This window comes from Scophthalmus maximus, chromosome 3, assembly GCF_022379125.1.
Source record: "Scophthalmus maximus strain ysfricsl-2021 chromosome 3, ASM2237912v1, whole genome shotgun sequence".
Taxonomy (NCBI): Eukaryota; Metazoa; Chordata; class Actinopteri; order Pleuronectiformes; family Scophthalmidae; genus Scophthalmus; species Scophthalmus maximus.
Window position 1 is genome coordinate 6,787,501 of NC_061517.1, and position 26,005 is coordinate 6,813,505.

Genomic DNA, 26,005 nt, shown 5'->3' on the forward strand with positions numbered 1-26,005 from the left:
ACCACCGACTCCTCCCAGGCCAGCACCAGCAGCCAGAGATAACTGACCCACGATTAGTGTCTTTAGCCTTATTTTTTATTTATTGTGGCTGTTGATGCTGAAAGAGAGAAACTGCTTAAAGAAGCTGCATCACTGCCATGGTTCAATTGACGAATGAGACTTTTTGTATGTCCATACTTTGTACAGATTTTATTTGAAGACTGAGCCTCATCCTTTGTCTATTTTTAAAGAATTTAATGACATTTAATATCACACAAACAAACATTTCAGGTATCATTTTTATTTTTATTGCTTGGACGTCAAGGTCACAGTTCCAAGTTCAGAAAATAAAATCTTTTATAATAGATTTAACATCAGTGATTTGCATTGATTGACAATTGTTGTTTCATTCACTCACATACACTTACAGCTGTGTGGACCAGGACACTGGTATATATCAAAGAATTCAGGACGCACGGGTACAAATACGTCAGCGTAGACACGAGAACAGGTGCACGCTTGTACTTGCTACCACTGACGGGAACAACTGAACAGGTGACTTGAGGTGAAATACCAGTTTTCTGACAGACTATCGTCACATTGTGTGGGAAGAGGTACATGCATTTATCTACACCGTCATGTGCTGGCATCCCGAATTTTTCCCCTGAAGAGATAATTGTATTTTTCTATTCTATTGCTCCCCCAGGTCACACAAGCAGGCGGTAAAAGTTAATACTAATACTTTTGAGAAACACAAACCTGGGGCCTGCATCGCAAAGCGAGATTAGCACGTTATCCAGCTCTTTGGCCTAAACTCAGATTTTCTGGTATCATGAAGCTGAGGCACTAAAATGTTGGGTAGACTAGATCCCTGTGTTGTCCCCAATGCCGCCCTGCTAAATCCACATGATCCTGAAATGTGAAGAATAATTTCGCCTACCTCAAAAATTAGGTATAGAAGTTTGTCCACTCTCGCTTTAAAAATAAGACTTAAAAAAAAAAAAAGTTTGCCACAAACAGCCCAGTGAGATTACTGTTGAAAATGCAATTTGGGTAGCAAATTATAAATTAAGCGTTTTAATCAAAGATTTGAAATCTGATTTTATTTTCATAGACACTTTTTTTCTACAAAAATAACATTTAACAAACATTTATCTAATGTATATTTATTTAACTTTAATTTTGAACTATTTAGAGCTCCGCACTACTTGTAGATGGAAATAATGATGACATGCCTTGTCATTATATGGGTAATTATCCATACTGTCTTTGCAGCATTTTATTCTTGTTTGATTATGAGGTATATATTTTTGCTTGCTGACCATCACATTTTTGCTACTGCAGCAACCAGGTTTTTCAGCAGGTGTCACCGTTTGACCTCATGCGAGTTTAAATATTGCACTTGTGGTTCTGGTGATGATGAACTTATCGTCACGTACCAGTAAACCCAGAATTCACAGAGCCGCTTCACGATGCCAGTAATCCAGATAGAGCCGGACTATGACGAACGTGCTTTGTCACACGGACCCCAGACCACGAACAGTCCATGAAGGTCAACAGGGTTTCACAGTCATCTTAAGAAATATTTTCATATTTGAGAAAAACACTGACACGTACCACAATTATTAGTATTGCACCAAATCCCCTCATGTTTCATTTAAACGAACAAGATCCATTGAAATAGTACAACAGTGCACACACTGCACCTTGAGTGTGTCTCTGTATGTAGGTGCATAGTTATGTATATTATACGTTTCGTCAGGCACATCATGGTATCGGGCAGTTAAAAGTGCCAAATGTCCCCATTACACCTAAAAGTCAGCATCGTGACATCGACCATAAATCCACATCCACCCAAAACCCAACCACCAGTGTAATTTATACACAGATATCAGTGTTTTCTCTGGGGTATACTGGTTTGTTGGGGGGGGGGGGGGGTTAGGGCTCATCAGGGTTAGGTTTCACAAATCACGTTATGTTTCATCCACAATCTTTTACGCAGGAATGAGCCGTATAAGTAAAGTGACCTTAAATGACTTCTGCTTTGCATTATATGTAAAATACATATATATATATATATATATATATTATTTTTTTTAATTAAAATTAATTTGACTCAGGGAGGGCAAAGGGATAGTTCAGTGATTTTAAAGTGGGGTTGACTTAAACGGATGTCTGGTGGAAAACTGAAGGAGTGAAAAAAAATAGGTCCTTCAGCCTCCAATTGAACAGATTTTTTCTAGGTAAGCATTTAAAAGTGTGACGAAAAAGATGTTTTTCGCTGGTCCCCTCTGCGACAGTGGGACTGAGACTTACGCTACTTCCACTTCTCCTCCAAACTCCGTTAAATGACATCGCTGATCATCATCTCCATACGGAAACATTAACTATGCATAAGTAACTCATACAAGCCCACTTCAAAATCACTGAACTATCCCGTTAAATCCCTGTAAAACCACAAATAGTCCTTTTTTGGGGGGAATGGGTCAAACCATCAAGACGTGGCTTCATAATTCTTTCACTTCCTGGTAGTCAAGTGTTATTACCTTCAAACTGAACCAGGCTAGCTGTTTCCAATATTCACGGTTCTTGCATGATAGTTTTATCCGTGACAGTTGGCCTGAGCCCTGCATCATGAAGTGCATTTACAACGGACAGAGGCTGCCATATCGGAGAGATTTCATTGTCGATGAGTTTTCCCCACTTCACAACAATGACCACAGTAACGACGATCACAAGGATTACTTCAATTAATAAAAGGCCACTTTCCATCAGGTCGGATGAAACTGAAACCGTCTCTAGACGTGGTCCGGGACCGTCTCTAATGCCTCTGCAGGGTCTCTGTCCACGTCCACGTTCTGAGGAAGAGACATATACTGTCAATCTGACGCCAGTATTTATAAATGAATGTGTCTGAAAACTAATATAGGTTTATTCTTCCTGTCACACAGCATTCATGCTTCTTCCACATCCACTTTTTATTGTTACATTATGATTCATTGACTGAAATCTCTCTAAACAGTATCTGATGTCAGATGTAGTCATGTTTAATTCCGGTGATCCCAGAATTTATTTTATATTTAGACTTGTTTCTCTCCAATAGATTCAGTCAAGTTTGTATTTGTACTATTACCACTAAATATTGTGGCTGACGAGAGTCATCGTTTATTCATTGCTTTTAGCATTTTCTTTGGTTGAGTTCCTGACGCGGTGTTCAGGTTGGTGGAGGCGTGTCCTGTGCAGTCGGCCAATCATTATGATTTGGGTGGCGATTAATTCAACACATCTACTTTCTGTCGACACTACTAATAACTCAGAAAAACTCTCAGAAAATCAATTATTTACCACTGGCTTGTCTCTGTGTGTGTTGACAGCTTCAATGTTGAGGAAGACGGACTCCACTTTACAACCTGAGAACAAGACACACAACAACAAAGAGGCTGTGAGGACCTGATAATGTTTCCAGATGATAAATTAAGGAATAAGCCAAGTCATAAAAATTCATTCTAAAGAGAAGTCAAATTCATCAATGAAATCGCACAGCAGTCCATTCGTTAGTTGTTGAAACCCAACAGGAGACAAAAGGTTGTCATCATATGAAAAGGTTAAAGGTTAAGCAGAGAGTCTGACCGTAGGCGACTGGGGTGAGTTTCAGAACCGTGTGGAGGGGACACTTCAGGTAGGGAAGCTCATCTGACACGCAAACAGAGAGAAGTCAGACATTCGTCAGTCCTGATTTCACCATTTAACAGATGCTTAAGACACTGAAAACCAGTAAACCCTCTCACTGAGTTTTAGGGCCATCATTCTACTTCTGTTAAAAGAGAGTCGACATGTTAAGAAATGTCATTTTTTTTCTCACTAGCACTCTTGTCCAGGAAGTAGGCCAGAAGACATCTCATCACCGCCTGGTGACAGATGACTAAAACGTTCTCCTGCCGCTCCAGCTCCATGATGACGGGCTCCAGGCGCTGGACGAGGTCCTCGTACGACTGGTGCACGGACACGACATCACCAGAAATACTGTACGTTAAAGCTTCTCCTTCTCTAATGTGAAGATTTGCTGACTTTTTAACGCAATTTCAAATGGAATATATTTGGATTTTTAAAAATCCATATTAAGACCATGGCCTATTTTTTTCTGACACTTTAAAGACTAATTGATTATTTGAGTCATAAAAATAAAAAAAACAAGAAATAATGGAAATGTATAAGTGTTACTTAGCAGTGCTTTGAATTAAAGCAGCATTATAAATGGTGGTTACCATCTTTGTTTACTCTTCACTGATGGAAACAGAACATAAGAAAATATCTAATAACTATTTTTTTTCTCTCTTTTGCCAAGTTTTACAGAAAACTATTTTCAAATTTGTTTCAAACACGTCCCCCATAACGATGAGATGATTTGTTGTTGATGTGCAATTACGACCGGATGATAATTTTTTTTAATACACAAATCTACAAATATTTAACACATTACAATTTCATGGATGACTGCAGTCTATGGCAGTGGTTTCACATGAGTATAACTATCTACATTCATACATTGTCTATAATCTACTAGTCTTAGTGTATATTGTTTAGTATATTAACGACTAGGTGAACTAAACTTGAACTGAGAGCACCATCTGGGTTCTGTCCTCAGGCGACACTCACCTCTCCTTTAGGGTAACGGTAGCGATACTTGTCTTGGTCCCTCAGTGCAAACTCCTCTGGGTAATTCTCCTGAATCTCCTCATAGGTCATATCCTCACACACCCCCTGATGCAGAAAACACAGAAACACACAGCCTCAAGTCAAACAACTGTCTTTATGCGACCCGTCACTGTATAGACATACAGCCGATCTACATGTTGTAGACATGTGTCCCTCACACACACTCACCGCATCGATCTCATTGAGGGCCTTCCACTGTTCGTACTGGACGCCCAGAGCCTCTGCCGTCTGGATTGTCCTCTTCATGTGGCTCGTCCACACCTTCAGGTCACTGATGCACTGCCCACGCAAGTACGCACCCAGAGCGCTGGCAAACTGACAGGCACACGCAGACAGGACATAACTATAGAGACAAAATCTATAAAACACACACACACGCAGACCAAAGTCTCCTCACCTTTGCCCCGCCTGTTGACAGCCCAGAGTCACCCCCAATGCGACCCACGAGGTTGAGCTCGCTCTCGCCGTGGCGACACAGGTAGATGGATCTCGGGGTGACGTGGATGTTCATGAGGTTGTAGACTATCCTGCTCTGAATGTGGTCCTGGACCTGGTTCACCAGGTAACGGCTGCCCACGTTGAAGATCTTGATGTAAGAGAGGTTCCTGCAGAAAGACAGAAGAGATTCGCGGTACTTACAGTCATTTTGAGATTCACAGCAGTTTTGTCGAAGCATAAGGCTGATTTTCTGTTTTCCTTTTTGTCGACTAAATCCTGAGAAGTTAGTCTGTTTGTCATTACTTTCTCGTGTGTTTGTTTGAATGGATTTTCACAAAACTTTGTGGAAGGATGGGGCATGGGCCAAGAAAGACCCCATTCAATCTTTGGCATGGCTCCAGACCAAGGGTCGGTTCCAGGACTTTCTATCACTTTCTTTAACTTGACGAGACAATAGCGTGAGCCTTGGCGGAGGCACATGTTCTCTGAGCACCCTTACAGTTAAATTCTTCCACATATCTTCCATCATCTTCCGGCTGAAGCCTGCAGCGAGGCCATCATGGCTCATGTCCACTGCACGAAAGTCTGACACGCTACCTGTTAATCCACCACCCTGACGTCCACATTGTTATCAGAACTGAGAATAACTGCCTCACACCTTGTAGTGGCACCGGATTTAATTTGTGCTGGGAAGTAAGGAGGAATACCGGACCTGTCCTTGTCGTCATCCAGGGGGACGTAGGTCAACTTGTAACAATCGATCCTTTTGAGAAAGTCGGCCACAGCCTCCTCTTTGTCACAGTCTGCGTAGTCCGGACTGGTCAACTTCACTTGCTATTTAAATGAGAATGATTGAATGAGTAAAGAGCTACATTTTCATATTCATATTCTTAATATTTTTTTTACTTTTAACGGTCAGGTTTGAATTTATTAGTGTTCTGTTACCGATATTGGCCTATGACAGATATAAAGCTATCGACGTACAGTATACTTTGTCCGATAGGGGCAGATATGAAAAGTTTTTTTATGGAAAATGATGCAGGAAAAGATGATTGGGATAATTTAGAAGTGGTGAAAATGCATAAACATATTCATCACGCCGGGTCTTGGCTCCAAGCTCAGTTCTACCAGCCCACTTGGAACCCCGAACTTCCTGTAAAAGTGTGCGCACATGCTCGTGCACAAAACACATACTTACTTTAATATTCTCCGCGATGATGTCTGGATCCTCACATATGGACTCCACAAAGAAAACCTGAGCAGGTGAGAAAAGACAGAGACATTCTGGCCAGAATTAGACGCATTTTAACATAATAAAATCCTTTATTAGTCCCACTTCGTGGGAGTAGTAATAATATCCAAGCAAATATAAACAATTAAAACAAAAATCCATTCATATACAATGTAAACAGAATACATACAGTGTGGAAAGGAAGGCCTAAGACCTAATACCTACGATGTTGAAAATTAGTATGCACAGTTTAATTAAGTTACCCCTAAAAAATAACAAACCTTGTAACCGTTTTCTTTGGCGAAGCTGCGGATGACCTCTCTCCGCTCAAGGGTGGTGTTGGTGGCGTCAAAAACCTGTCGGCGATAACTCTCAGAAATAAACATGGAGACAGATTCTCGTCACATTGAATAATAAATGTACCTGTGATTTGGGGGGTTTTTGAACCTCAAAACGAAAATGTGATAGCTCTTCTCACATTGTCATTTGAAACTAAGGATTGATGCTTGAAGGTTAGATTTCGCTCACCACCACCTGACCCTGCCCTCTCGTGAAGTAATCGCACACATCTTTCAGGGCAGCGATGGCACAGGCCCTGTGCACGGAACACAGGACACATACATATAGTGTATAGTGGTTTATAAGCCGAGGAAATTAGACAAGCTGAAGGTTCATACTTGCGAATCTTCATGGCCTCAGTGTTGTCGGCTCTGAAGAACTCGTAGCTGTTGTAGGAACGTGTAGCATCTCGCCGGTACTGCCCGACATTAAACACTGTTAAAGAGAGAGAAATTAGGCTGCAGTTATCTCGAATTTTACCATGTAGTTCGATAATTACACCGCAAGAAACTGATTTAATGCAAAGCAACGCCCCTTCAAATTGTCCTGTACTACCTGAATGGACAGTAGAGCTGTCCACGATCTACACCTGTTTTAAAAACCAAATATCACTATACAGTAACACATTTTTTTCCAGCGGAATGAGTCCAAGCACTGAGACCACTTGATAAGATTGATGGCAGGATTTAGAGCAGTTGAGCGAGTCCCGAGTGAAACCCTGTGGTGTCAGGTTGATACCTTTGGTTGTGACCCCGATCCAGTTCAGGTATCTGGTGAGCTTTTTAGAGATGTAGGTTTTCCCCCGTGCCGGTAGTCCAACCATCACTATCATGGTTGGGGAGTTAGTGAACTGGGGCACCGACGCTGAAACACACAAACACAAGGTGTTAAATTCCCCTGTGCGGCACTTGTAGACATTCTGATTTCCCTGCGTAATGCAAATCTGCAGAGAGGAGACAGGTCGAAAAAACCACAAGCATCAGTAAGAGGAAATACTGCACATTAAGTTAATTATTATCTTTTGTTCAGACCAAACTCGAAGTGCCTTTTTTTTTCTGCAGAGCTGTGGAGCTGTCATGTCGTTCATCTTTATTTACAGTCTTTGGCAAGACGTGAAAATGTGAACATTCTCCTGCAAGTTCTGAAGCATCTTTTTGTCAGGTGACCAGCCCAGAGGGCCCCGGCCCCTAGGTTGGGAACCAATGGACAAAATTAGATAACTTAGATTAAGTAGTTAAAACTTGCTCCACCTCAAACAGCTAATTAACTAATGCATTGATGCTTTAAATAATAATGTCAGACAGTATTAGATGTCAGCTTACAGGGGAGTGTGGACACGTGGTGTCACAGTTGACCTTTGGGGTGAATGGCCTGCCGGTCTCCCCCCACACACGCACACACACACACGCACACACACGCACGCCTAGCTCCACCAATGCAGTCACTCAACACCACAAAGCTCTCGAAATAATTTTTTTAACCTGCTCTAATGTTCAGGTAACAACTTGTCACAATGAGATGACTGTAAACAGTTTAGTATCCACGTGGGTGGCCATGTTTCTCAGAGATGTGTGTGAGTGTGAAAGTACTCACAGCCTCTGCGTTGGCTCAGTCTGGTTTTCAACGATGGAACCCACGTTTTCTCGAGAGGATTTTGCGTGAGTGTTCTTTGTGTTCCTGACATGGCTTCAACAGCCAGGTGAGTGTGTGTATGGAACTGTGTGCTGGCTCTGTGTGTGTGTGCGTCTGTTTAACAGGACGAAAAGCAGGTTTTGAACTTTCTCACACAACGTCATGTGTGGGAGTAGACTTGAGAGGTCGGACAGTCAGCACACCTATTTGGATCCTGCGGAGGATGGATTGTGTCCGATTGGTCGGGCGAGCCGTCAGTCATGTTTTACTGTCCCTTTGAAGACCAGAGTGACGTCATCCATCAATCCACCAATCACCAAGTGCAACTCTAAACTTTGCCCTGGCAAACGGGAAGGGGTGTAGCATGACATGCAGCAGCCATGCTGAGCAGCTGTATTGTGATTCTGTCAGATAACGTCAAACGCCCAGGCGTGTGTGTGTGTGTGAGATAAGAAGAGAAATACTGGATGTTTAGTTAGAAATAAGGATACCAACAGATTTTATGATAAATAATAAATTCTCAGTAAGATCAGTTCTCTAACCATCAGTTTATTAATCTAAACAGTTTTCTCAGGGTTCATCACGCTTGAACTTTGGTTATTGCATTTTTGGCCACTGGGGATTTTGACAGTTCCATGTGAGGACACACATCTGTTAAAATCATCGTTATCCAACAGTGGAACTGTGTTGTGCCGTTTTTGCACCGTCTTCTCCTGTCTTTTGCACTGATTTGTACTACATTTTTCACTCTCTTGTACCATCTTTTGGCAACAAGATAATCTCCCTAAAGCCAAATTTAGACTACACTACTTTCAAAGTCATCTGATTGTGCAGTTCACACTAAACGACTGCTATCCCCGAACCTTACGTTGTCCTTTTGTACCGTGTTATTATAAGTCTGGTTGAATGTTAATTGTAACACAGCTGTGCCTGCAGATGTTTTTTATTCCAAATATTGCAACATCTAATTACATCTTGCGCATTTCCATATGTTTCTATATGTTTCAAACAACCAGTGTGTACATGCAAAACTCTTGTTGTGTCTCTGCTGAGCTGCAGCGGAGACAGTGAGACAAAGGGGAAATTTCTGTTTCTAAAAACTAAAATAATCTCCTACCTTTTTCAAACTTTCCAGATTAGTTTGAGAATAATTCAATGCCGAAAGAAGCATCTTGGATAAGAGGTGAAATGTCTTCAAGAAAATGCAACCCAGTCCGGTTGCTGTCAACCCCCCCCCCCCCCCCCCCACAACCCCCCTTACACAACGCGCGCGTGCGTGTCTGTGGGTGCTTGTTTGTGTGTCTGTGTGTGTGTGGGTGCTTGTTTGTGTGTCTGTGTGTGTGTGGGGGGATAGGTGTGCGCTCTTGGATCAAACCTCACCTGTGCTCTCGCACCGCAGGCGCCGCACCTTGGCCACGTTCCGCTTGGCCTCCATTAGTTTCTTCCCACTCACCAGCCACGTGGGTCGCTCCTCGTCACAGGACTAACACCCCCCCACCACCACCACCACCCAAAATAACAGCCTCCAGCGGCCCCACGCCCCCTCTCCGTGCAGCCTCTCGGACTGGGACCACTCTTGGGACCTTCTTCCCTCCTCCTGAGCGGGGCGGAGGACGCGCCACACCTCCCCCGCGTGTCACTGTGACCATGTGTCGGCCCCGCTCCCAGAACCTCATGGGCCTCCGGGGACATACCACAGACCTTACATAACGTGTGGCAGGGCGATGTGTGCGAGTGTGTGATTCTCGTTCGTCAATGGGAACGATCAGCTGTTGTTGTGTCGCGGTGTGGCGCGCACGCGCACACAGACTCTCGTGCACACGCAATAACGACAAGAGGAAGTTCGTGTGCACGCGCACACGGTTGTAGCCGTTAAAGCGAGCCGCCGATTTGATCATCTGGACACAACGTCACCTGTGGCGCGCGCGTGCACGTGTGTGCGCGCGTGTCGTGTGTCGCTGTCACTCACCGTGCGGCCGCTGGAACCGGAGCGTCCTCGCCGCGACCCCCTTCGGCCCGGCGCCGTCTTGCGTAACCGCGGCTCCGTTCATCCTGCAAATCTATTCCCGGCGGACGCCGTGCGCGTTTGCGTGCGTGTGCGTGTGAGTGTCATGTATGTGCGGGTTGTGTGTCCGCGCCTCTGCTGCGGAGGCGGCGCAGCAGTGATGGTCGGTCCACTGGGGACAGTTTCAAAATTTTGCGTGGTCCTCCTCCTCCTCCTCCTCCTCTTCCTGCTCCTTCAGCCTGCTCCCTTCGCTTTCGTATTCCGTCTGCTGGACGGACACGCACGCACGCACGCGCGGTGCGTCAGGAAAACGGGTGTTCGGGTTTAACCCGTCGTGACCACGCGTCTCCTTGCCCTGGAGACATGCTGTGCCTCTTTTCACATCAGAGCGCCTGTAGTGGATATTTAAATATGAACAATATGTCATGCAGCGATTCATGTGAAACAGTTAATGATGCGGTGGTGAGGAATTTCCTTTATCAGCTGCCCTGTTCCTGGGTTTAAGCTCGTTTCCATGCAGCTGTTTTATGCACATCTTGAATTTTGACTATATAACAAGCACTGCTCTCAATAGAACACACACACACACACACACACACACACAGACACACAGGACTCAACCACTGTATATATTTTGTTCACACATATTTCTTCATATATCCTGCTGTTTCTGCTATATTCTGTCCACTGTGCTGCTGTAACGACCACATTTCCCCATTGTGGGACGAATAAAGGTATATCCTTTCTTACAGAAATCACATGACTTAAAGGAGACATCTCATGCTCATATTCAGGTTCATATAATTTTAATGTGGTTTATTTCTTGACAAGGTTGACATGCTCTAATTGTAAGTGAACACATCAGTTTCCTTGTACTGTCCACTCCCGCAGCTCCTCTTTCCGGCCTCTGTCTGAAACACTCGTCTTAGCTCCTGTCTCTTTAAGGCCCCTCCCTCCCGATAAAGCTCAGTCTGCTTTGATTGGCCATCTGGCCCACTCTGTTGCGATTGGTCAACCGCTTCAGCGTGTGTAGTAATCTCGCTCTGGCTGTACCCGACTTTGTTGTGGCCATGCCAGACTAGCCGCTACGCATGCCGCTTTATGCACGTGTGTAACACGGTGATGTCACCATGTTACACCATATCAACAATTGACAATTTGATGAAAGGATCGGCTCATTATATGATAGCTATGTTTGTTTGCAATTTGATGCAGATCCAAATGAAAATCCTGATCTTGCCGATTTGAATCTGGTTTTCATAACGGGTCTGTTGGGCTTTGTATGCAATTTACTGAGTGCCACAATAGAGGTAACTTCTTCACCCCTGCCTGTTTTTTTTTTTGTTTATCAGCAGGATTACGCAAAATCTACAGAACAGATTTCTACAAAACCTGATTGGATTTACGGAGACTTGGGCCTTGGGGGAGGTACGAGGTCTACTGAGAGCCAGACTTGTGTTGTTTGTAAAGGGCCATGCAGATAATGACGTGCTTAGTGATCAAGAGACAGACCCGATGAAAATTTAATCACCAGCCATCACCGGGGGATCGACAGGGTCATGTTACAAACTGTAATCCTAACCTCTTAACCTTACTTGTGAGGACCATTTCTGACAAAACACACCTGACCCTGAACTGAACCTACACTTGATCCAATCCTTAGGCCAGGTCTCAGTCCTGAAACTGCCTAAAAACCCACTACACATCATCAGCGCCATCATGCTTCTCATGCTGATACCGCTCTGGCGAGTACGCAGGTAACAACTAAACACACACACACACACACACACACACACACACACACACACACATAATGAACCGTCAGCTTAGGTCTGATCAGGATATGCGTAGTCCATGTTTATTTATTAGTTGACAGTCTGGGGTTAGTTTGTCGGATACAGAACATCGCACAATGCAACAAGCAGGTACAACATCAGCACACCTCAATATTGCAGTTCAACCCATCACCCCCTCCCCCTTTCTGTGTTTGTATGTGTGTGTTGATCCCATGTCTCTTTTCCCCCCTACACAAATAAACACACACATATCACAGCCGCCCTCCCGCCCCCACTATAATTAATCTCCCTGTGATACTGATTCATCTCCTTGTGTTACTTACTGACAAAGTCATCGCGCCTGACGACAATACTGACCGCGTCGTCGTAACTGATAATAGCACTGTTGTTGTTATCATTAGCAGTGTTGCTATTATTTATAATCTTTTTTTTTTTTTTTTTAATTTTGTGTTTCCCCCCCCCAATCTGTTTGTATGTATAAAAGAAGGCTGCAACAGAGACAAGCAGACAAACAGGGTCATACAGCGACGGTATTTAAAGATGGACGACGCATTTCCACTTCCTTCCACTCTGCCGCCCTCTGGCCGGTGACGCCATTTGGAGTCGGCGTCATTACCGTGGTCCCGCTCGGCCAATTGGGTGTCAATCTCAGCCGTCAGTCATGATGTCAGAACACATGACCACTTGAACATCAGTGGGATAACAACTAACCAAGAATGACAAAAACCATCTCTGGAAAAAAATGTATCAAAACATGTACTTTAACTTTTTTTTTTGGTCCCATCTGATAACAGGAAGGAGGCGGGGTTTATGACCTATACTGCAGCAAGCCACCAGGGGGCGATCAGGGTGATTTGGCTTCATTCTTTTGGGAAGGTATCATGTCGTCCATCATTATTTACAGTAAGTGGGTGATACAAACAGTCAGCATCAGTGTCGGAGCAGGGACGGTTAACAAGGCAACAAGTAGAGGTTTGGACTGTGGATTATTACGTTTATAGATTTACAGACTGTTTTCATGTGTCCTCTTCCTTCAGTCTGAGAGGTCAAAGCAGAAAAACAACAAAAAAAAACAATGCAAGAAAAGGATAAAGACGGAGCCACAATGAGCAACACCAGCGGTGCAGCCCGTCTGTTGCTCCGGGGCAACGAACAAAAAAACCCTTTAAATATTTTGATTGATTTCTTGAGTCGGTCCATCCCGGGCCGCAGGCGACATCTCGCCCATGTCCATTGACGCGGCTTTACCTCGGCGAGGTGAATTAATATTAACATTATGAAGTGACTTTTTTTAATGAGCAGGATCATCTTCTGCTGCATTTCTAAGAACTATAAAGAAAACTCGATGAAGGGAGGGAGGGTTGTTCTGGCTATGGTTCTAGTCTTCTCTAAATGTCTCTGGGCTACTAAGCGACAAGAGAAGAAAACCCTAAGAGGAGACGATGGTGGGCGGGGGTTGTATGATACAAACGCTACAGCGCAGGATGGCTGCCGCACAAAATTAAAACAGAGCAACAGATATTGAACAAAAAAACAAAAATTTGATCATCTTATAAAAGAAGCAATGGAAATCTTAAAAAAATGACAATCTCAAGGTTCTATTTACATTCAGAGAACGATACGTCAGATCCTCTATTTCTGTCAGCTCCTCCTTCTCCTCCGTTTGTTCTGTCCGCCTCCTCGTCCTCCATCCTTTGCTACAGAGGACCGGCCCCTCCAAGTGTTTTCTATAGGCGTCCACTTAATGTATGTATCCGTGTATGAGTATGTACACAATGTGTTTGTCATTGTCTGTTATCATATAGAACTAACAAATGTCCCAGTGGTCACAGAAAAACCCCACAAGCTTGTTATGTGTCACGCTACGTTCCTTCGTAACCATAAGGGTGTCTGACATTTTTGATCGCACCTCGTACACCTGTGAGCTGTTTTGTTTTTTTCTTCAAAGATTTGTAAAAGCTGTTTGCCACTTTTTGTTTTAAAAATTCTTTGTGTTTTATCCATTTGTGTGTGTGTGTTCTCTTCAGCCGCAGTGCGCTGAGCTCTCTGGGCCACCGCAACATCCTTGTCCTGCATTTTAGCGGCTGAGCAAATGGGAGGGTGAGGAAAAGCAAAATGTGTGTGAGGAGTGATGGGGAATTGAAAGAGAGAAGGAGGAGAGGAGACTCTACTGGACTCTCTTAAGGCAACAGATCTCTCATCGCTGTGGGTCAAAGGGCAGGGATGGAGAGTCTGAACAAATCGCACAAGGTAACAGTCACTCTTTAAACTCATATATGTGAAGTATCAACTAAATGATTCAGAGATGCCTCGTGCATCTTAGGTTCCTTACAGCCGCGCACGCATCAAAAAACAGCAAAATCATCCCCAAGACGCACGCACACAAACATATACAAACACAAATAAATAGCTTGAAAATGGCAACAACAAAGACACAGTGGTGAAAACACAGCTAAAAATTGTGACGGTTGTATAAAAAATTATTTAAAATGTGTAAACGAAACAGAACGAAACTTAAATGTTTCTACAAGTTGAAATCGTGTGTTTTGACATTTTGGTCACAGATGAAAAGATGAAAAAACTTATTCTATTTTCCCTTTTCTTCGCCTCACTCTTCACCACACTGGCCCGTCATCTTCCTCTCCTGTTCTCCACCTCCCTCTGTCTTTCTGTTGTTTAGAAGAGTAAAGCTTGATCTGATTTTGTGTGCATGTGTGTGTGTGTGTGTGTGTGTGTGTGTGTGTGTGTGTGTGTGTGTGCGTGTGTGTGTGTGTGTAAACGTCGTAGAAAAGGCAAGACATCCTGTAAACGGCTTCACTGCATAAACCTGTGGAATGTACTGAGACTCTGTGTGTGTGTGTGTGTGTGTGTGTGTGTGTGTGTGTGTGTGTGTGTGTGTGTGTGTGTGTGTGTGTGTGTGTGTGTGTGTGTGTGTGTGTGTGTGTGTGAGAGAGTGTGAGAGTGTGTGTTCTTACACTGTGACACTACAGGCAGTGGAGTCAGGAGTGGTCTGTCCCTTTGTGTGTGTGTGTGTGTGTGTGTGTGTGTGTGTGTGTGTGTGTTTGAGAGTGAGAGGGAGAGAGAGACAGTGAGTGTGTGTGTGTGTGTGTGAGAGAGAGTGTGTGTGTGTGTGTGTGTGTGTGTCTGTGTGTGTCTGTGTGTTTCTGTGTGTGTGTGTGCGTCTAGCTGGGCCTGTTCAGGATGCTCGACATGGATGGAGCGATGGGGGGAGGCGGGACGGCTGTAACAGGGGAGGCGGGACCGGAGCTCTCGTTGCCATGGGGAACCGGCCCCCGGCCACTGTACTGGCCAATGAAAGAGCCGTCCTCGTTGAACTGGATGTCCACGCTGTCTCCGTATTCGGCCAGAGAGTCGTCGCTGCCCAGCTTACTCTCCCCGCACAGAGACGGCTGGCTGTCGGAGCGCTTCTCATCTCCGTCGCTGGAAGACAACAGACAGAAACGGTCAGTGATTATCTGGACAGAGTTTGAGTTTGACAACTGACCCCTCCCTCAGTTACTTTTGCATCTTTATGTTTCCACGCAGCAGTTTACGGTGATAATGGCGCAAAAGTTACCATTTGAAATTCTCGGTAATTGTTTGAAACCCGTGGGTCATTGATGTCACACGGTGCAAACTAAATCTTGACCCTGCCCATCAAATAAGACCAGACACTTCGCTTGAAGAAAACTGTGGAGCATAATCACAGTTTTTTCTGGATTTCAGTTGGAAAAACTGGTGATAACAAAAATGTGGCTCAGATTTGAAATGCACTTTCACCAATTTCACAGGGAATAATTCATGAATCTTCATTAAAGATGAAAAATCTGGCATATTTAGGAGGACTGCTATCGATGAGTGTCTTCAATTTGGTGCGACTCGATTAAATTGTAGTAATGTAGGACCTTGGCGGAGTGCCGTTCTAGTGAATCTAGTGAACGGTCATTTCAGGAGCCAAAGTAAAAAACATACAACAGCTGTTCTACATAAAGTTCTTAAAAATCATAAAATCGTCCAAGCTGCGGCTGTAGCGCGATATCACTGAAAAGAAGTAGGATTCAAAATAAAATGGTTTATTTTGAAAAACAGCAGCGATGTTCGCTGTGTCTAATAACCACAGGATCCCTTCATGTGCTGCCAGATGTGACCCCATGGGTAGCTGTCATGAATGTGCAAAACAACGACAACAACAAAACCTCAAAACAAAATACTCCAACAAGTATTGGAGTATGATGTGACTGACATTTTATCATAGCTAAATTTCATGAAACACACAGTACGACACAGTCACGGGCACAAAAGACGCACAACACAGGCACGTAAAGCTTCAAGAAGAGAGTTGGTTAACGTCCTCACCTCTCCAGCGATCTGCAGGCAGAGCATTGAATGAGGAAAGAAACGTGAGACACAAAGGAAGGACAGCCGGGAATGAGACACGCAGCTGGAAACATCAGTGCAACGACAGAGCATAAAATGTGTTCCGAACGAGTGTTCGTTTCCAAAATAAAGTATTCTCATATTGACCAATGTTATCTAAATAGATTTCATAACAATATTTACATTTTTAAAAAATGAGAACCCGCTGTTGGACTGAATCGCTGTTTCAGAGGCTGGGCGGACGGCAGGCGTAAACGTAGGAACAGCGATGTGTTTCAAAACTAAAACGTAGAAGTGTGGATGTGGCCTGTGGTTCTGCTGTGGCTCATGGAGGAGCAGTAATTCAGCGTGTAGCTGTTGTTGAACAATGAAGTACTTTACAGGTACATCAAAAATTACAAACTAAAAACTTATGGAACTGTATGTTCAAGTGTCTGATAAGTTTGGTTTAAAGTAGTTATCTGATGCTATTAAAACCGGACACGATTGACAGCTGAGATTGACACACGATTGGTCGGGCCATGATCACTACTGCACGGACTCTGGCTGTATCTGGATATTGTGGCTTTCATTTTTGTAGAAATGGGAGGAAGTGGAGAAGCGTCGTCCATCTTCATGTACAGTCTCTGATCGTCATTGTGAACAGCAATTGGAGAAAAAACCCACCTGTACTCTCCAAAGGTCTCATCTTTCATTGGCCGAGCTTCGGAGTCCACTTCCTTGTCCTCCTTGTCCTTCACTGTAGGAAGGAAAAATCTCAACATCAAACCCTTCACTACACACAGAAGAGTGTATGTGACTTTGTGTGCGTGTTTAGCTGTGCACAGTGTGTGTTGTTACCTGCATACTTGCCGCCCCTGCTGCGTTTGATAAGGCAGAGGATGAACAGTATCAGCAGTATCAGCACGATGGCGCTGATGAGTCCTATCAACCAGCCTTGGGTGGCGAATCCCCCGGGCATCTCCGAGGGCACTGCGAGACAGCGGGAGGCCGTCAGCGACACCAGGAAATAATCAACAATAATCAATTTCGATTTAACTCCCCGTGTCAATGTAAACTCAAGAAAACGACAAAATAGGGGCCCTTCTCAGTCAAGTTCTGCAGAACATCGTGTTCTCTTAAGGAGAACGGTCATGCAAGATGCAGCAAATCTTGTCGCGCAAGTTTTGAAGGTCGTACCTGGTCCGTTGGTCCATGTCACGTCTTTCCACTGAGTGAAGTTTCCATGCATGACCTCGAGCTGGTACTGAGTTCCTGGTTGGAGGCCTGTGAGCGAATATAAACCCTGCGTGGAATTTACCTCCTCCGACTCCTCCCACTCAACTCCGGCTGTACACACACACACACACACACACACACACACACATCATAGATTAATAAACAACAATAATAATTATCGTCTCTCTCCACCAAAGTCATTCTTTTTTCTTCTTCTCATGTTTCTACCCCAGGTGGATATTGAGATTTTTTTCTCCTCATATAAGACTAAGTGTTCCATTTTGAAACCATTTCTGTCCCAGTCATCATGTGACAAGATGAAAACCCACCACTCTTCCTTCGGTAGCGGATGTGGAAGCCGTGATTCCTGTCTCGCTCTCCGGGCACCCAGGTCAGGTTGAGCGACGTGTTTCCCGTTACTATGGAGATGTTCGATGGAGGAACTGAAAGAGGAAAGAGGGACAGACGGAGCGGGAATGAGTGAAAGGGGAAAAAAAGGAAATCAAAAGCACTTGACAGAATTTTAACACATGACTGTGGTTTCACCTCCATCGAGCAGGGTGGCGAACCTCCGTGTGATGGGAGGTCCGTCCCCGGTGGCGGTGCGCGCTATCACTTTGAAGATGTAATGGCTGCTGGGGTCCAGATGCTCCAACACAATGCGAGTCATGCTGGGATCACTGATGATCTCCATCTGCAGTGGACTGTCTCTACTCTCCACTTCTGCAGGCGAAGCACAAACAGAACCGGTTGGCAAAACGTCACAACAACCTCCGCTGCCGACCTTGCGAGGCAGGTGGAGTTCTCACAGGAATAATATTGTGAGCATCTTGATATTTGATCAAATAACAATTTCAGCCCCCCGTCCCCGCAACATTTATTTTTCTACAGTCCCTCATGAAGTGTCAGACCTTACCCTGTTGGTACTGCACCATGTATCCCAGCAGTATGCCATTGGTTTCAACTGGAGGGGTCCAGAAGAGAATCATTGATTTCTCTGTTGGGCTCTCAAAGGTCAATGATTCGGGAGGACCAGGAGCTACACACACACACACACACACACACACACACACACACACACACACACACACATTAAATATCTGCAGATGAAGAATCTTCAGTGAGAACATTTGAGACACTCGAGTTTGAACCTGAATGAAAATCATCCACCGACTCGTTTTAGAATTGAGCCGAATTTCTGCCCACAAGAGTTGTTGCTTAACTTTCACTTTGAGGGGGACACACGATGTCCTGTCCTGCCTCAGCAGTTCAACTAAATCGGACAGACTGTCGGATAGATGGTTGGATTTTTGGCAGGTCCGAAAGTTTGCTCGGCTACGTGAAATATGAGCTGCTGCACAGTCTGCTTCTCCACATTGGCTTCTGTCAAACGCTCCATTATAAACCCTCAGCCTCCTTCCTTCTGCCAATCTTTACTGTCTCTTTGCACATGTGAACCAAGCCGCAGCCCTTCATCGTAACTCACCTCCCTCCGGCGTGCTGAAGCGGTGAGGCTGCGAGTGCGGGCCCTCCCCTTTGCTGTTGAAGGCAGTGACGGACACTTCATAGCGAGAAAACAGCCGCAGCCCCGTCACTTCCTCCGAGGTCCTCGTGCCTCGTACCTCCACCACCCGGCTCTCTCTGTCTCCTTCCGTCCCTCGGGTCAACCTTGCCTCTCTGTCGTCCCCGTGGTGCAGTTTTCCGAGGGACCTCCGGCCCCGTCCCTCCTGGGGACCCAACCTCCTGACATAGATCTGACGGTGAGGGCGGGGAGGAAATTGAAAAGTGAGTTAATCTGCAGTTCAACCAGTGGTTCCAGCAGGAAGATTGTTGTCTGGAATTTTAGCACGATTGGTCCTTTGCTCTGCTAGTTTTCAAAATACAGTTGAAATGTAAACTGAATCTGAAGTTGTAAAATATTTAAAGACACTTACAGATGCTTCCGGAGCTTGTGACACTGAGGCATTTTTTCACAATTTTTTGACTTATTATTTGAAAAATGACATGGAGATAAATTAACTATAGATGACATTGAGAATGATAATAAACAGTTACAGCCACAACTGCAAGCATGCTTTACTTAATTACAGCTAAAACTAAATATTTACCTCCTCTCAGGAGAAATCACAAGAAATCACAATTTGTTAAAGTCCAAGGTGACGTCATCAAATGTCTCAAATTCTGAATACTGAATGATTATTTGTGTCTTGAGCCGGTGAGACGCAGTAACCGGTACCTTGTATCCCAGCAGCCGACCTCGGATGCTCTGCGCCTCGTTCCACTTGACTCTGACGGTGCTGTTCATCACAGTGGTTTCAACTCCGGTGGGAGCGTCGTCGGGCTCTGAGAGGAAGACCAGGCATCAAGTTTTACAGTAAGAATAGAAAGTACTCAACACAACAGCATCCCTGTTTGAAATAAAGCTGCGCCCGGCATTGAACGAAAACACACCAGACACAAGTTTGCCCAGTAAAAGTGTTCAGGTGACGTACTCTCCTCTCCGGAGTGGCCGATCTCAGGCTCCGGGTCCGGTCCTACTCCGAGCGAGTTGACGGCCCGGACTTTGATCTCAAACGGAGTGTACGTTCCCGTGTCGTTTACGTGGAACGGCGGAGACTTTATGAAGCTGTGGTTCCAGTGCACACTCTTCCCCCCGGCCTCCCGCCACGACACCTTGTACTGGAAGTCCTGGCCGTTGTGCAAGTGCTTGTCCATCTCCTGTGAGGTGACGCAGGATGATAAAGGATAAAGTGGATTGGGATTCAACGTGGCGTGCATGTACGCAGAGGTGATACGTGTATTTGGATACTTTACCTACCTGAAAGTAATAATACAACAACATACAAATACTGAAGTCTAAATATATGGATATAATCGGGTCCAAGTAAAACTTAACATTGATTTGCATTGAAAATAGGCTGCAATATTCTTTCTATGCTGCTGGATTTTTTTGTGTTTTTTTGTTTATGAAAGGAATGAGTGAATGTATGTCGCTGCTCCAGCCCTCATGCATGTGCACAGACCAAAGTACGCAGACACACAAATACACACGGACTGAGCTACTCACATCCCATGTAATGATCAGAGTCTTTGGGTCTGTCGAGTCACTGCGGACTCCAGTGGGGTTACTGTCAGGAACTGGAGTAGGAAAGACGAGGGCAGAGATAGAGAACAGAGATAGTTTGACAAATATGCTTGTTTACTTTCTTTTCTGAGAGTCAGATGAGAAGAGAGATTGATACCACTCTCATATCTGTCCCCTCAATGTGTGAGCTTAGCTTAGCATTAAGACTGGAGACGGTTGGGAACTGTTAGCCTGGCTCTCTCCAAAGGTAAAAAGTTGCATCCTTTTTTCAATTTTGAAGTTCAATTTGAACAAAAGCTCAGAAGTAAAAACACCCATCTTCTCATTTTACCCTTGACGAAGAAAACCCCCCCAAAACGTTTTTAAATTAGTGTTTTTAATTGATTGAAGTTGAATGAACGTCCGGTGTGTCACTCACCAGCAGGTGGCGTGCTGTGGTGGTCTGAGGGCTTGCTGGGGTTGCTGTGGCCGATCTCGTTGACGGCAATGACCCGGAAGCGGTAGGTGCAGTAGGGGTGGAGGGTCAGCTGCAGGTGGTTGAAGTCCCCCGGTACTCTCCTCCACAGCTGCCACTTCCCTTCCTCTGTGTGCTGCTCCTCGCGGACCTCCACGATGAACTCTGAGAGGAGAAGAACATAGACGTGACGAAAAGCCACAATTCCTGATGAATGTGACCAATGAACTTGTTTGATCAGGAGTTGCAGATTAAGAGGGATCATCACCTTCATCATCTTTAATTTTCATTTTTTGTTCACATGTTTTGTTTTTCAAACAGTGGCTAAATCAGAACTGATATTTGGAAGACGTGCGTGAGTGTGTGTGTGTGTGTGTGTTACACACCAACGACGGGGCTGTTGTGTGAATGTCCAGGGATCCAGCTGAGTGTGAGGCTGTGGTCCTCGACGTCGGACAGAGACAGATCTCTGGGAGGGTCCGGTCGTGCTGGGGGGTCCAACAGAACTCGGTTAGTGTTGAAGCGTTAGAGCGTCCACACCTGCTGCACACACTGTCGAACATGCACACGTGTGACGCACCCACTACGGTTATGGAGCCGCTGGCTTGCACGTTGTCCATATCGGTGATGACCTCACAGGTGTAAGGCGCGGTGTCGTCTGATTGGACGCCTGACACTTTCAAGCTTCCATTCTCAAAGAAAGTGTACCTGCACGCACACACACACACACACACACACGCACACACGCACACACACACACACACACACACACACACACACACACACACACACACACACACACACACACGGGTTTAATGAACAAACCTGTTATGTGTTAATTTAATAGTGTCACTGTGTGTGTCCAGTATAATATACAGTCTGCGGTTCTGTTCTGTGAACTGAAACACCTCAGAGTGTGTGTGTGTGTGTTTACTTGTCATCTGGTGACGACTCCTGCAGTTTTTGTCCGTCTTTCCTCCAGACGATTTGGTAGTCGAGCAGCCGAGGGTCTTTGTAGAAGCGACAGTCGAGCAGAGCGCTGCTCCCACTGAGAACACGGACGTCTTGGGGGCTCGTCAAAATCTCTGTTCGATCTGATGGGCAACAGGAAGACCGAGGACAGTAGTTTTAGTTTGTTCGATTTTCAAAAAGGATTCATGCACTTTGTTTGAAGATTCTAAGGCTCTCATGAACCCCACAGTTGAAGAGGTCACTGCTTTTCTGAAATTTTAACGCCACTTTCACATTTCACAAGATCACTCTCAACAAGTAGTTTGACTTTCAGTGGAGTGGGATGGCGTCCACTACTTTATCACAAACGTATTTTCAGCAGCATTTCCACATTGATATGATAAAGTTCCGAGGGTTTCTTTCTTTGAAAAAAAAAAAAGAAAAAAGAATTAATTTGAAAGATGAAGATTGGGTCTGGGGATTAAAAGTTGTACTAGACTCACTGAACACTTCCAGATGTGCAGTGATGGAGATATTGGTGTGTTGGACGGAGCAAGTGTATGTTCCACTGTCATCGTGACTGACGCCGGACAGCTCGAGGGTCCCGTTGGTCAGCAGGGAGACACGAGGGTCCGACAACAGAGGAACCATGTCTTCACCCTCCCTGCAGGACACACACACACACACACACACACTCATCAGAGGCGTGGCCGCGGCTTTGTCCCTCTGTGGTCTTGACGTCACATTAGACGCACAGAAATGAAACCCACAGCAGCAACAGTCAATCCCAACGTCTCGATCAATGGGCAGGGTGTTTTGTGGCTCATTAGCGAATCGATAATAGACAGAGGGAGATCAATAAATGAGGAAAGCGGACCGACATCAGCTTCAACATATAACGTGCTCAATGTGAGCATAATGTATATGAGGCCTGTAAAAATCACACTTTGCACACTGTACAACTGCTCCTCTGTTTACTCCAAACAAGTAAAATCATAGTTTTAGAAATAGGATTATATAAATATTGACGTCATGAGTTTCACCAGTGGTTTTAGCTTTTTAAGAAACCACATCATTTTTTACAAACAGCCCTGATTTGTCTTTTCATATCCGGGCACAGCGGACAGAACGTTGACGAATCTCAAAACATTTGTTCATGCGACCACTAGAGGGCGCTGCTGCATTTAGAGTAAAGATCTGAGGCAACATGACTTATTGGTCAAAGAATTTCGACAAATATGTGACTTTCCTCTTTTGTCTGTGACTCAGCTCCAAGACGCCCCATTGGCTCCTATTGAAGACGTATATCTTTAAAAAATATCCATATTGTGGGACTAGTAAAAGATTATTTTATCTTATAAATATGCTAGAATTTCACTTGCTATGAATTGTCATTTATCACTTCTGTCATCTACAACCCTGTGTGTGTGTGTGTGTGTGTGTGTGTGTGTGTGTGTGTGTGTGTGTGTGTGTGTGTGTGTGTGTGTGTGTGTGTGTGTGTGTGCGTGCGTGTGCGTGTGTGTCTGTGTCTGTCTCTCACCATGCGACGTGTGGTCGTGGAGAACCAAAGGCTTCGCAGTGCAGCATGATGTCTCCTCCCTCGGTGACTCTGTACACCACTCGGTCAGACGACAGGATCTGAGGAGGAAGCTCTGAGGGACGCAGGGGACAGAACAACGGTTCACATCAGCTGTTCTATTCAGGCCACGTGTTGACCTGTGTGTGTGTGTGTGTGTGTGTGTGTGTGTGTGTGTGTGTGTGTGTGTGTGTGTGTGTGTGTTTGAGCACACCGATGACGTAGAGGTAGGTGTTGAGGAGAATGGAGCCGTGACGGTTGGAGGCCTCGCACTGGTACACGGCGGTGTCCGCAAACTCAACGTCCCTCAGTTTCAACACGCCGCCCGACACACTCCGGCGAGGATCATCGTCCACGTCTACCCCGGGGAGGAGGTGGTGGGGGGAGGCAGGCGGAGGACGGTGAGAAAGAAGAGGGGGTTGGACGGAGGAGGTGAAGAGGTTGAAAAGTGACGATGTCGAGAGTTTGTCAAACAGAAACTTCTCGGCAGCCGAGCACAAAGAAATGTTTAAACAAGAAGCTGCAGCCCAACAAGTGGAGAGGCAGCTGTTACAGGCTCTGACCCCCCCCCCCCCAACACACACACACACACACACACTGTTTCTTTTCTCATTTTAACAGCTGACGGCCGTTCTGACTGTCATACCCGACTCATCACTGTCTTTATTGCAGGTTAAATTCTTGTGTCGTCTCCATGTTAAGTGAAATGATTTTGGTCAGACTCATTCCTCCTTAACTTCCGTTTTCTCTCTCTTACTTATTCTACTCTCTCATTCTTTTCACTTCCACTTTCTTTCTTTCTTCTAATTTTTGGCATTTTTGCTTTTTCCCCATCTTCTTTTCTCTTACTTATCTTCCCCCCTCCTTTGATTTCTTTAATCCTTACTTACCTATCTTTCTACCATGTCTTGTTCACTTCTGTCTATCTTATCTTTCTTTCTCTCTGTCACTGTCCTCCCTCCCTCCCTCCCTCCGTCCCTCCCTCCCTCTGGGCCCTTGTAGTGGACAGACTGTGGACTTCCTGGAGCCAGGAAGCGATCTCTCTCTCTCTCCTCATTTTAAATCTGTGGTCATGATGTGTAATGTAATGATTCAGATGATGCAGTGAACGGAAGGAAAAGTTCACTGTAAAAAAGTGCTGATGACTGGAGATTTACAATGTGGACTAAATGAGGCAATCGGAGCCTGAGGGGGCGCGGCGCAACAAGTTAAAGCAAGCAATAACTCCCCTGGATGTGATCAAGTTCAGCAAACCCTCAACTTTAATTACATTCTTTGGTTCTTCAACACATTTTGTAGCGAAAAAATAACCCGCAAAAAAAAAATTGAAGACGCAGAGAACATTCAAAAAAAAAATCAGTCCGTACCTGTGACCGGCTGACCGTTGATGCTCCAGGTGATGACGGGCGTCGGGATGGCTTCGGCCTGACAGTCCAGTCGCACAGTCTCCCCAGGAGAATACAACAGGCTCTGAGGCTCCTTCACCCAATATGGAGCCGCTACCGAGGAAACAAAAAGGGATCTGTGACGTACTGCTGACACCGAGGAGCGGTATTTAATATACTTCAAGCTATTGTATGTCAGTAGGGTGTATAAATACACTTTAGCACATGAGAAAGTTTGTTCATCAGGAATACATGTAGGAGAATAAAGTACAGTTAAGTACTTAAAAAAAAAAAGGATTGTTTTCAAAGATGCATCTAACTGTCAAATAAATGTAGTTGAGTAAATAATATAGAGTCACCGATGTTATGCTGTGCTTGAAACATTAACCTCTGCTCACACATGATGCTGCAGTACCTACCTTCCACAGTGAGCGTGAACGAGTGTGCGGTGGAGCCGTGGATGTTGAAGGCCCGACACTCATACTCTCCGTCATCGGTCTGGGCGATGCTGTCGAAGCTGAGCCAGCGGGCCGCGCTCTCCAGCACGCCGCCGGTTTCGTCCAGGCGGCCGTCCTTCTTCTTCCATTCCACCTTGGGAGTGGGTCTGCAGACGCACAGCAGGTGATGAGGTGAGAAGCGAAAAGAACAACAGAGGGAGTGACCACAGAGGGAAGGACAGCGGAAGAGAGATGGATCGGTCGGGAGCGATATGGAGGAAATCAGAGCTAAATGGACACAGATCATGTCGTTAGCGGCGTACGAGTAATGCCCTGTTTCATCGTTAATGAAAAGTTATGATGACAGCCCCATTTGTCGCCATGGA

General features: G+C 45.1%; 3 protein-coding genes and 2 long non-coding RNA genes across 12 annotated transcripts in view; 3 read left to right on the forward strand and 2 right to left on the reverse strand.

The window, feature by feature from the left end:
- The window catches only part of ndnl2 (necdin-like 2), a 6,519-nt gene extending 6,173 nt beyond the window's left edge, over positions 1-346 (forward strand). For all 4 annotated transcript variants that reach the window (XM_035644323.2, XM_035644322.2, XM_035644320.2 and 1 more), the window contains exon 11: positions 1-346. This exon is cut by the window's left edge and continues 54 nt beyond it. In XM_035644323.2, the coding sequence (XP_035500216.1) occupies positions 1-42 (42 nt within the window). In that variant the 3' untranslated portion in view covers positions 43-346.
- Positions 347-2,711: 2,365 nt separating this feature from the next.
- Positions 2,712-10,600, reverse strand: si:dkey-96f10.1 (6-phosphofructo-2-kinase/fructose-2,6-bisphosphatase). 3 transcript variants are annotated; one of them, XM_035644315.2, is made up of 14 exons: positions 10,305-10,600; positions 7,442-7,567; positions 7,042-7,138; positions 6,893-6,959; positions 6,646-6,720; positions 6,332-6,388; positions 5,846-5,967; positions 5,093-5,300; positions 4,864-5,010; positions 4,636-4,740; positions 3,842-3,971; positions 3,610-3,672; positions 3,325-3,389; positions 2,712-2,837 (listed from the first exon to the last, which is right to left on the reverse strand). In XM_035644315.2, exons 1-14 carry the CDS (start codon positions 10,384-10,386, stop codon positions 2,778-2,780), a joined length of 1,404 nt encoding a protein of 467 aa, XP_035500208.2. In that variant the 5' UTR covers positions 10,387-10,600; the 3' UTR covers positions 2,712-2,777. The 3 variants fall into 3 exon arrangements, with proteins under 3 accessions (XP_035500208.2, XP_035500209.2, XP_035500206.2); XM_035644316.2 differs by lacking the exon at positions 10,305-10,600 and adding an exon at positions 9,716-10,228; XM_035644313.2 differs by lacking the exon at positions 10,305-10,600 and adding an exon at positions 8,297-9,497.
- On the forward strand, positions 10,310-12,086 carry LOC118316479. Its single transcript, XR_004795204.2, has 3 exons — positions 10,310-10,437; positions 11,693-11,768; positions 12,004-12,086. It is a non-coding gene; the product is annotated as an uncharacterized LOC118316479 (long non-coding RNA).
- Positions 12,087-12,171: 85 nt separating this feature from the next.
- LOC118317358 (neural cell adhesion molecule L1.1-like) overlaps positions 12,172-26,005 on the reverse strand; it is a 35,119-nt gene continuing 21,285 nt past the window's right edge. For 2 of the 3 annotated variants that reach the window (XM_047331072.1, XM_035645986.2), the window contains 21 exons: positions 25,602-25,786; positions 25,165-25,296; positions 24,012-24,155; positions 23,762-23,873; positions 22,725-22,885; positions 22,205-22,364; positions 21,851-21,978; positions 21,657-21,758; positions 21,235-21,435; positions 20,799-20,869; positions 20,224-20,449; positions 19,968-20,074; positions 19,218-19,485; positions 18,648-18,770; positions 18,278-18,454; positions 18,061-18,174; positions 17,693-17,842; positions 17,354-17,485; positions 17,180-17,252; positions 16,493-16,504; positions 12,172-15,577 (listed from right to left, as the gene is read on the reverse strand). In XM_047331072.1, coding sequence (XP_047187028.1) covers positions 15,319-15,577; positions 16,493-16,504; positions 17,180-17,252; positions 17,354-17,485; positions 17,693-17,842; positions 18,061-18,174; positions 18,278-18,454; positions 18,648-18,770; positions 19,218-19,485; positions 19,968-20,074; positions 20,224-20,449; positions 20,799-20,869; positions 21,235-21,435; positions 21,657-21,758; positions 21,851-21,978; positions 22,205-22,364; positions 22,725-22,885; positions 23,762-23,873; positions 24,012-24,155; positions 25,165-25,296; positions 25,602-25,786 — 3,037 coding nt within the window. In that variant the 3' untranslated portion in view covers positions 12,172-15,318. The remainder of the gene's footprint in view (positions 15,578-16,492; positions 16,505-17,179; positions 17,253-17,353; positions 17,486-17,692; positions 17,843-18,060; positions 18,175-18,277; positions 18,455-18,647; positions 18,771-19,217; positions 19,486-19,967; positions 20,075-20,223; positions 20,450-20,798; positions 20,870-21,234; positions 21,436-21,656; positions 21,759-21,850; positions 21,979-22,204; positions 22,365-22,724; positions 22,886-23,761; positions 23,874-24,011; positions 24,156-25,164; positions 25,297-25,601; positions 25,787-26,005) is intronic. The other variant, XM_047331071.1, reaches the window with a different exon arrangement.
- LOC124849887 lies at positions 15,425-20,138 on the forward strand. The gene is made up of 3 exons (XR_007030484.1): positions 15,425-15,600; positions 19,429-19,516; positions 19,980-20,138. It is a non-coding gene; the product is annotated as an uncharacterized LOC124849887 (long non-coding RNA).